The sequence below is a fragment of the Sinohyriopsis cumingii genome, chromosome 10 (genome assembly GCF_028554795.1).
Source record: "Sinohyriopsis cumingii isolate HCF-2022 chromosome 10, ASM2855479v2, whole genome shotgun sequence".
Taxonomy (NCBI): domain Eukaryota; kingdom Metazoa; phylum Mollusca; class Bivalvia; order Unionida; family Unionidae; genus Sinohyriopsis; species Sinohyriopsis cumingii.
Genome location: NC_142970.1, coordinates 114995290 through 115006358, shown reverse-complemented (window position 1 = coordinate 115006358; position 11069 = coordinate 114995290). Strand labels below are relative to the sequence as shown.

At 37.5% G+C, this 11069-nt stretch overlaps 1 protein-coding gene across 2 annotated transcripts; it reads left to right on the top strand.

Annotated features, from left to right (window-relative positions):
• Positions 1–1065: 1065 nt before the first annotated feature.
• Positions 1066–10396, top strand: LOC149791063 (complement C1q-like protein 4). 2 transcript variants are annotated; one of them, XM_089971453.1, is made up of 5 exons: positions 1066–1201; positions 1714–1810; positions 4672–4880; positions 9185–9302; positions 10231–10396. In XM_089971453.1, exons 2-5 carry the CDS (start codon positions 1729–1731, stop codon positions 10344–10346), a joined length of 525 nt encoding a protein of 174 aa, XP_089827579.1. In that variant the 5' UTR covers positions 1066–1201; positions 1714–1728; the 3' UTR covers positions 10347–10396. The 2 variants fall into 2 exon arrangements, with proteins under 2 accessions (XP_089827579.1, XP_089827578.1); XM_089971452.1 differs by having other exon boundaries at positions 1714–1819.
• Positions 10397–11069: the final 673 nt, after the last annotated feature.

Here is an 11069-nt window from a genome sequence, read left to right as displayed (position 1 = left end):
AAGGATGACTTGAACCAATATTTAGAATTTTCATTTCAAAGTTGTAACCACATTTTAATGAAGAAGAAGATTCCCCTTGTGTTTATATACAAATTTAAAGTTATTTTTCTTCCTTTCAATTGACTTACCTTGGACTAAAATATCGAATATATCATAAGCAAAATATACATAAAATATATTTATCTGAGGACGAATTTTGGTACATTTAGTTAAACCGGAACGTCCTCATATCTCGCGATTAACTCCTCTCCACTGTAAAGAAGGAGTTACAACGAATGGCAATTGACTAAAAATAAGCAATTTCTAACGTAATCATAACATCACAACACGAAACAGGTGACTGACTGAAAGTCGTTACCCAGGCTTACAAACTTTCAGCTTGTAGTCCTGCAAATGAAGGATAGTGGAATGACAGTACAAAACGCCAGTTTGTATATTCTCATTTAAAATTTTTACCTGAAAACAGAAATTAAAGTTAGTCTTTTGTTAAAGACCGATGATTGTTTATTGCTGTTTTTAAGGGCTAAATGGGACCTACACTTTGCAAATGAATCTCGTTCACTAACATGTTTCTTTATACATTTGATTGTATCATAAAGGTATCCTTGGCAGCGAATCGCCTTTCCCTACAGGGGGAAAATACTTTTTTTTATTACCAGTGTCATAAACCCTCTTTTATGTGGTGAATAAACAGTGAAGTTTACTCCGGAAAGAAACGTAGATGACTTTGAAGTAGCGCAATTGGGAACCCATAGAAACCTACAAGCCTTGCATAGGCTGCTGTACTCACGTACAAGTCACATTGGCCGTTAATTTGACCGAGCTATGAACATCTTAGTTAGGACGCGAGTGTGCTACCAGTGCGGTATCAGGTACAAAATAGGTCAATTAATCAAAATAAGGAAAGAATTGGCTTGGATGAGCAAACACGAACCGAACATGTGCCTATGTCAACGTTATATATATACATATATGTCGGATTGAATGTAAATGTATGAGGTCTATCACGTGTAGGAATTCAATTTGCGAATGAATGACATTCACAACTGGTATGACTGTATGTTACAAGGTCGGCCTTATCATTCTGTCAGAAACACTTGTGATTTCCCAGACAACCAATAACTCTTTAAGACTGTTATCCGTGATAAAGTGTGACTGAGAGATCAAGATAACAAGGCCTTTAATATTCGGAAAAGCATAGGTAAGTTGCTCGATGACATTCTAACATCTTTAAAGTCAATAATTTCCAAAAAGTATTATTAGATGATTATTTTGATTGTAGCTGATTTTGTCTAAGTCTGTGCCTTGTGTAATGGAATAGATAGAGGATTTTACAAAAGGTTCCATTTTAAAAAGAAGGAATTCGTCAAACCTGTTACTAGCAGTAATTGATTTTATGATTCCGAAGCTTCTCGAGGCAACAGTTACATTTAGTCAGCATGATTAATAAATTACATATAACTTGAGTACAATCCATGGATAATGTCCGTTTTTGTTAATTCGGACGCCTCGGACCGTATCCTTATACCACGATGGCGACATTATCTACATTTGATATAGACTATAGAGTGGTGGAAAACAAGAGTCACAACGTCACAATCATTTAATAACAAATAAGAAGTTATTTGTTACATTGCTGTTAACAATATCACCAAAATGCAGTCGATTGCGGATTTCATAATACATGAGTTTTTGTTTATTTATTTTTTATAGATTAAAATCTTCGAAATGGCGGTCGGTCAGATACATTTACTGGGGCTTATTCTCGGAGCTGCATCAGCATTTCAGTTCAGTGGGATAAATCTAAATGGTATAGAATGTATGTATCAACGTTACTTAAAAACCACAACAGTACAACCAAATAACAACTACAACAACAATGGTTTATGATGGTGGTGATGCAATCGGAACATCCTCGCCTTTTTCATAGCATGCCATAAGTTATTCAACTCGCATCGGAAAGAGACGAGGATGTTCCGAATGGGTGTTAGTGATATCAAGAATAACATGTGTGGATCTTAATGTCAATATATCATTAAATCAGGTTGTATTTTTTTGTTCTTTCAGGACGCTGATTGTTGTCACACACAAAATAAACAATTTAGATAAAGATAAACATTTAGATAAAGATATATTTAGATAAAGATAGATTTACATAAACTATGCTAGTATTAAAAAGTAAAGATTTGTGTAACACCTCAGTATTAGAGGAATACTGATTTTTTCAAGTTATAATTTCTTAGTTTTATTCTATTAAAGAGACAATAAATTCAAACTTTCTGAATAGGTATGGTGTTTATTACAAGTGACCATCAAATAATTCATGTAACCTGTGCAGATCAATAAATCTTGTATCCGGTCAAATCTATAACCCGTAGTGAAGTATATAGTTTTGTAAAAGCCCCAGAATTCATCACGTTTTGATACAAGCAAGCCCTTTATATTCTCAGTCTAAAAGATTAACACACCAACAAAATAAATCCATGTGTCCATGTCAATTCTGAAATATTTTTCTTCGTATGCAATTTGTGTGGAAAGTAAGAAGTGTGTGTGTGTGTGTGTGTGTGTGTGTGTGTGTGTGTGATTTGGATTTTTAACGTAGCTTTAACAGTTTTTGAGTCATAGCGCTACGATGTCTGCAGTGTGACCGTTTATAGTGATGCCGCAGACACGTAGCATCATGTCCCACCCAGTCACATTATCCTGACACCAGGCTTACCAGTCCTGGCACTAACTCATAATGCTGAGAACCAGGCGAGGCAGCTGTTAGTATCATTTTTATAAGTAAAAAAAACAACTAATTTAATGACTCGGCCGGGGTTTTAACCCGCGACCTTCCAATCCGAGGCGGACGCTCTAACCACAAAGCCACTAGAGCAGTTGTAGAAAGAAAGAAAGATATATGACAAGTTAAATGTTAATCAATGTCACAGAAAAGCCCAATTTGCAAAAGTGAATAATAAATCAGATATGGTATATTCTATACATTCTCATTCAGAAAACTTTATCAACAATTTTGAAACGGTAGTATGAGTTGTGCCTGACATATACGTAAACATAAAGGTAGTATGACTTGTCCATGGCGTATATGAAAATGGAAAGGTAGTATTACGTGTGCCTGGCATATATGTAATTAGAAATGTTGTATGACTTGTGCCTGGCATATATGTAAATAGAAATGTAGTATGACTTGTGCCTGGCATATATATAAATAGAAATGTAGTATGACTTGTGCATGGCATATATGAACATGGAAAGGTAGTATTACGTGTGCTAGGCATATATGTAAATAGAAATGTAGTAAGACTTACGACTGGCATATATGTAAATGTAAATGTAGTATGACTTATGACTGGCATATATGTAAATAGAAATCTAGTATGACTTATGCCTGGCATATATGTAAATAGAAATGTAGTATGACTTGTGCCTGGCAATTATGAACATAGAAAGGTAGTATTATGTGTGTCTGGTATATATGTAAATATAAATATTGTAGGACTTGTGGCTGGTATATATCTATCGAGAAATGTAGTATGGCTTGTGTCTGACATATATGAACATGGAAAGGTAGCAGTCTCATAATTTGTACTTGACATTTATGTAAATAGAAAGGTCGCATGATTTGTGTCTGTCATATAGGTAAATAGAAAGATCACATGGCTTGTGTTTGACATATCTGTAAATAGAAAGGTCACATGACTTGTACTTGACACGTGTAAATAGAAAGGTAATGTGATTTGCGTTTGACATATACGTAAATAGAGTACCTGTCATTATGTGAATCGAACGTGATTGCATAGCTTCGTCCTTTGCTTCTATTGAAGTTTTTCTTTTCAATCAAGAGAAGTAGGTAGCGTCCGGTAAAGACAACCCAGTGTCTTAGGAATGTGCAGTACAGGAACTGGCGAGAGTGCTCTCCTCCCCAATCAATTTGTAGAAATTTTCTCCCTTAAAGTACCATCAAATAAATAAATAAAATTATGGTGATTGGCAATACATTGAAGCATGTCGTGACAATTTTATGAAAATTTTAAAACGTAGTTAGAGTTATACAGATGTATTATTTTCTGTGTTATAGACCCAGCAACTGGAACATTCTCGCCTTTTTTCCGTTAAGTCGAGAGAGAAACTTCGTACGCAGTTCGCTACCATTGAGAACTGTATTCAGAACTACTTCTGTTCACATCACACAACTTCCTACGTGATACACTACACTGTATAAACTCGTCTCCGACTAATCGTACATTAAACACTTTCTATTACGCGTCAAAATCATCTTGACTCAAGCTTCCCGAGCGAATACTGAATCCAATTTTAAGTTTCCCTAACTGGATCACATTTGAAGAATACACAGTGTAATTAAAACACCTTGTCTCGTAAAATAGTACTGCGACTCGGAACACATTTTCATGTTTATATCTCAACTAGGCACCCGAGTCCAAGATTTTCAACCATGTGCGATAGGCCGCAAGCGGTACAAAAATATGGCGAAGTGGTCTTGCATTGTACCAGCGTCACGTGATTCATAAATTGAAACAAAATTAAAACTCGCTTATCTGGAATAAGTCAATTTTGAAATAACGTCATTACAGGTCCGTAGTCTGTCAGCAACTGTGTTTCTCTTTTTTTCTGTCAGCATCAGAGATCACTTTTGTTTTCATTTATCAGTGCCTCTGTATCGACGTGTACCTCACTCGGATATCCATGTGGCCTTCTCGGCCGGCCTGACACACAACGTGGAACTTCACAGTCCAATCAACATAACGTACGACCGGGTTTTCCTTAATCAAGGTGGCGCATATAACAACGGGACCGGGGTGTTCACCTGTCCCCACGGAGGTGCATACGTCTTCATGTTTCATGGGATCTCAGACTCGGTGGGTAATGAAAGCTCAAGTTTACAACTTGTGGCCCCTAGTCCATCAATATTTCATAAAGTTTAAGTTGTATATTAAGAAATAATTTCAAATAGTCAAATTTAAGCCAGACTTACATTTCAGAAAAAAGGATGTGCTGAATTATCAATGATTTTGATCGGCAATATCCAGACATGGCATGAATATCGCCAGTATGACGTATGGACATTAAACGTTTTATTGATTACGTCAGCATGAAGTATATACTTAAACTATTTGATTGGTTCATTTCAAGTCAGCAAATCAGATTTTTAGTTCTAGATGAACAGAAGTCCATATCCGAAATATTTTTGGCAAAATCCAGACCTGGTTCCATTTCTTATGGCTCAACCTTTATTAATGTCTGATAGGCAATTTCATCCAGGTCTGGATTCCCACAACAACTTAGGTTCTGACAAAATTAACGTGTATTATCCAGCAAACGGATTTAATATAAATTTCTGAACTGAACAATAGAATATGATAGGTTTCGAAGTTTAACATTAAAACGTCTTGGTAAAATGAAGGCTCGGTTACTTGACGTTTAAGATCCGACTCAAATTCTATTACTGAAATCCAGCCCTTGTTGACTTACAAAAATCACATCTTAAAATTTGGTACTCAATATGCGTTTCTCAAATTGCAAATTTGTCCTCCCGTACCAGTACACTGGTCGAATTGGTCTTCCCGTACCAGTATACTGGTCAAATTTGTCCTCCCGTACCAGTATACTGATCGAATTTGGCCAGTCTGCAATAATAATGCGTCATATCGAAAATGCTCAAAACATAAATTGCAATACCTTTTTAAACATATTTAATTTTGTTTTAAAAAACACATAATAAATTAAGTTTCGACATCCTTATTTATATTACGATGGCATCGGAAAATATTTTACGTGATGATTGTCATCACATCCTACTTTTTAAAAATTATTTTTATTGCTTAATTTTGTTTTTTAAAAATTATCACAAATCTATGTAGTCAATTTTCGTTGCTCAGAAGACGTCAATGCTGTCGACACGCTGAATATTAATGCATATATCCCTTATTCGCCACTGGACACACACGCGGGCGCGCGCTTACACACACACACACACACAAAACACTGCTGCCAGGTTTTCAATACCAACTCTGTATGATGTTTGAGAGAAAAGCTGTGTCATCTCAAGGAGTTGTGTGATATTAACTATTTAAAGTTTTTACTGGTCTAGGCCAAAGCTTTCTAAACACCGCCCCCCCACCATGACTTTGTCCTCATATAATGCGCACATGCCATTGCTTGAAAGCTACCAACAGGTGCCCATGCAAGAGGGACGTCATGGTGGTGGTGGGGAAGGTTTATTCCTAGATCAGTAATCATCAAAAACTTTTTTATCATACTACTAAGTACACGTTTCTGAGATTGTCCGTCGGTCGACGTGGCAAGTACAAATACAGGTACACGTGCAAGCGAAAGTACACGTAAAATGCGCACTTACAGCGCAAGTGCAACGCGGACACTGAGTAAATACATCCTCTGATCACTGGTATGATTTGCAACAACACTCGCGTGTTACACAAAGCTGCCACTATTAGGCCTATTCTAATTTTGTATTACAGACACAACCTTCATACATGAGGGTAACCCCAAATACAAATGCAGACACGTATGCAAAGATACACGTGACTATGGGCACGAAGACACGCGTGAAGACAGAAGCGAAGACATACGCGAATATACATTATTTGTATCAAGAGGTCACTATTGTTGAAAATGTATTACAGACACAATCTGTAAACACGCGTCCAGTTTCCGGTTAACAGTGAAGTTGCGCTCACATCCCAATCAATATTTGTATAGAGACTTAATGTAGGCTGTGTGTTATCTGCCATTATGGCTGGGGGGGGGGGGGGCTGTCTCTTGTACAAGGATGAATTAAATTGCTATTTTCAACGTGCCGTTCAAATCTATAAAAAAAAAATAATAAACCAACAACATTTACAGCCCAGGAAAACACAATTTTCGGAGACATACATATTCCTCGGAAAATATTTTGTATTATTTTATAACTGTTGTACATTTACAAGTGAATAAAAATGGTTGAAGTGCGTGAGCATCTTGCACCCGGACGTGGTGAGTCTGATTATGGTCAGCCTGTTGAGCAATTAGTTTCTACGATGATAATATCAATTGAAGAATTATGATAGACCTGCAATGTTACCGACTCAAAAACTGATCGAAGCAGAACAACAGCTTCGAAATGAAATCGCAAAGAAAACAGCCCTATTGGTGAAATACAAACGCGTGCACGTGGTCATAGATGATATTCGTGTAATCACATACGCAATCATCGATGACCTTATTGCACATCGGGAATCACGATTGTGTTAAACATAATAGGCACACCAGTCCGAATTGTTGTTGAAGTCATATCAATAATAACCGGCGTGAATAGTGGCGTTGACAAAATGATCTCGTCACGGTTACTTTCGCGAAAACATATCTATTCAAAACTTATCGCGGTGGCACAAATTATTCTCAATACAATTACAAAGCTCTGATCGGTGGCTATTGAGGATAAAACTATTACCATGGCTGAGTTCGACACCCTGTTAGCGGAAATTGAAACCAACGGCAACCATGAAGACAGATAAGGAGCCGGGGAATAGTGGATTTAAAGGCAGTAAAAATAGAACATCTTCCTATTGAACACAAACGGTATATAAATACCAAGAAGACAAAGCAGATCTTTCACCACAGAAAATTGCGGAAATACATGGTTCAAAACAAAATGTATCTAAGACATGTATGTAATCTGCTCAACCAGGTTATAACAGATATGGAATGTTCTTAAATAATGCCTGGCTTAAAAACATCTGTTGTTAGTCAGAACTATATACAGACAGTAATTGATAGTATTTAGTCCATAAAAGAACATCTGATATCGACCCAAAAGCTCTACAGACCGTACATGTATTCAGTCACTGATGCTTGGATTCGATGATATGGAACCTAAATATCAGATCTGGATAGAAGCATATCAGAAATGGAAGATAATCTTTAGAGCTATTATTTATGCTCAAGATACTTGTAATCACATACGCAATCATCGATGACCTTATTGCACATCGGGAACAATTTTAGCAGTTTCCGGACGCTTTAAAAACTGGTACAGAATTGTATGGAACAGCGATGTAGAAAAGAAGGCATTATAAATGAATTCTAGAAGAAGAAAAAACAAAACAACAAACAGTATAGTAAGCTCCTAAACCTGTCAATCGACCGATTATGTTGTGCCGGGTGGGTGTGCATGTAATGCATGTCCAGTAATAAAAGCCGCTTTATTTACCGTGCCAGCGTTGATTAAAAACAATGAAAATGGTCAGTGGATACGTTCGCGTCATATCTGCATTGCAACAGGGCCATGTCCGCGCTTGTACCTGTGCGTTGTTCTTGTACTTGCACTTGCAACTGTATTTGTAACTGACACGTGGACGGAAATTCTCAGACACGTGTACTGAGTGGTATGATAATAACGGCATTGCTGATATAGGTTAAAGCCTTCTAAACCCCCCCCCCCCCAATGTCTTTCCTCTTGCATGGGCGCCTGTTTGTACCTTTCACACGATATATGAAGACAAAGTCGTGTGGGTAGGGGGTAGAAAAGGCTTTGATCTAGATCAGTAACAAATATCTAAAACAAAATATTATCATACCACTCGAGGGTTTGACTGCAGTCTGGAGTGACGAAACTGAATCCGCCAGTTAACAACATGTTTCTTTCCTCACCTATTACTGGACACTGGAGTTCCAAACTCCATAAGAAGAAGACAACCATTGGTTCTTACCAACCTCTCTGGTTTCGGGTGAAAAGACTATGTCACTGTAAGCCAGTCCTAACTCAAGAATTTATGATTGGCCAGAAAAAAAAGAGAACACCGTCAACTCTTTAAAATAACAGTTTCTGTAAGATCGAAGTTTTTCTTGTGAAATTGTATCAATTTATGTATATTCGGCTGCAAAAATCTAGCTCAATTTAGATGACAAAAATAATGAAGTTATTAAACATTGAATTAATGCATGCCATAAAGTACAAACTGTACATGTACCTAACCATTACGCCTAGTTATACGAGCTTGGTACAGCATGTGTGAACCAATCACGCGTTGCCCTCGATAAGATTAGCTATCGGTCCATTGCATTTTAAAATAAACAGCAATTTATTAAGAGTTGCTGGAAGATAGGTGGAATTTACAGATTGGCCCATGCGTAATATTTTTGTATACTGTCTTTGTAACACCAGGATGGACAACTATGGCTTGATCTGATGAAAAACGGAGAGTACATGGTCAGTGGTTATGCCCATCAGACGCAGGATTACGCCTCGGCCAGCAATGCAATACTGCTGTCTCTAGTAGAGAGTAAGAACAATTCGATAAGTGCATCTCTCTCTCTCTCTCTCTCTCTCTCTCTCTCTCTCTCTGTATTTTGTGGGTGTGCAATCTATTTGTTTCGGAATTACATATTATCCCAGATTTTACAAATGGTCTGACAGTCACCTTTCAACACACTTTATCTTACCTAGCGGTATACCGATTTGTTGTTTGTGGGTTTAGCGTCATTTATCAGCACATGGTAGGCTACATTTGTGCGGCCATTATATGTGCTGAAGGAAGAACCGGGCAAAACCCGGTAAGAACCTACGGGAAGTTACTGACAAGTTTCCTTAGTAATACCCTTGCTGAGGTTGTTCCCAGCATCGAACCCACAAGGACAAAGTTGCGATGTGAGTAATCTGTGAAGGCGAGCACCTTAGATAGGGGTGTCCATCATCCTCAACAAACTGGGTAACATGGATCAAAACTGTAAGGTATATATAATAGTAACTATACTATAATTATAGAGCTGACTATCTGCGGGCCACATACCCCACACACACACTCACCCTAAAAACAAACAAAAACAAATTCCAGCGAGCCTGTAAATTGGTGCAAGTTGGATCATTCGGCCTTAATCAGTCTGTTACACGACGTCCCAACGGTTCACCAGTAGAAAGGTATCATTCGTTGGCCAGAATATCTGACGTAATGGGGAAAGGGGAAAATGACTTTAATAGAAGTCATGGGTACAAGTTTAGTCGGAAGGGTTAAGGTGATTAGGCTATAGTGTGTGGGTGAAGTGAGGATGATGAAAAAAGTTAGGGAGTGGGTGGGGATGGGTTGGTTTGGTGGTAGGGGTATTATAATAAGATCATGAGTAAGGACAAAGGGTTCGTGGAGAAAGGTTCCTGCGAAATAAGATAATATGTTTTGAACTGTAAAATGTGTAAAATTCAGTTATCTTCTTCAGATGACCAAGTGACAATACAAGGAAGGGGGGACAATTGGCTGTACAACCAGCCGGATGAGGTCTATGCGACGTTCTCCGGATTTCTGCTGTATCCTGATAACCAAACTCCGAAATAGTCAAGTGCTCGGGACATTTTCTGTGGGATAATAAATATGATTCATTATCATATGTTTTGCGTTACATTATTACTGTAGATCATGACGAAGTAATGCAGAAGGATGAGGAAGAGAGATTGACACAGTTTTGTTATATCAGAATATTGTCTCATTTACCTAATTAAAAAAACGACAATTACAACCTCGTTCACCCTTTCGGCAAAATCGAGAAATAACCCTCAGAGGTAATTGTAGGAATACACATTAATTTGATGGGTTTGGAGTGTACCACAAAAGTAACAAGAGAATAGTCCGACATTGGTCTGATTGTACTTGACCTGCCTCAGCCGCCACGTGGTATTATGTGGACAGAGTAGTTAAGAATATTGTTCTCAATTAACGGCGAATTATCTCTGAGGTTTCTTTCTCAACTTGATGGAATAGGCCAAGGATGTTCCGATTGAGACAACTTAGTCAAGCCGCTTGAGGTATATGGGAAGATGCATGAATGGAAGGAAGAGATTTCCCATACTCCACATCTTATTTCAGTTTTCGAGGTTTGTGTATCTTGTATTTTTTATTAAATATTTTCACCTTCTTTTTGCACAAAATATAAAATGACCAGGCACATTTGCATAAGGGATTCATAATAGGTATTAGCACAAACGCTTTTACAAATAATATGCACGAAATCTTGTAAATAACTAGAAAATGACATACAGTATAATGGACTGAGGGAAATGC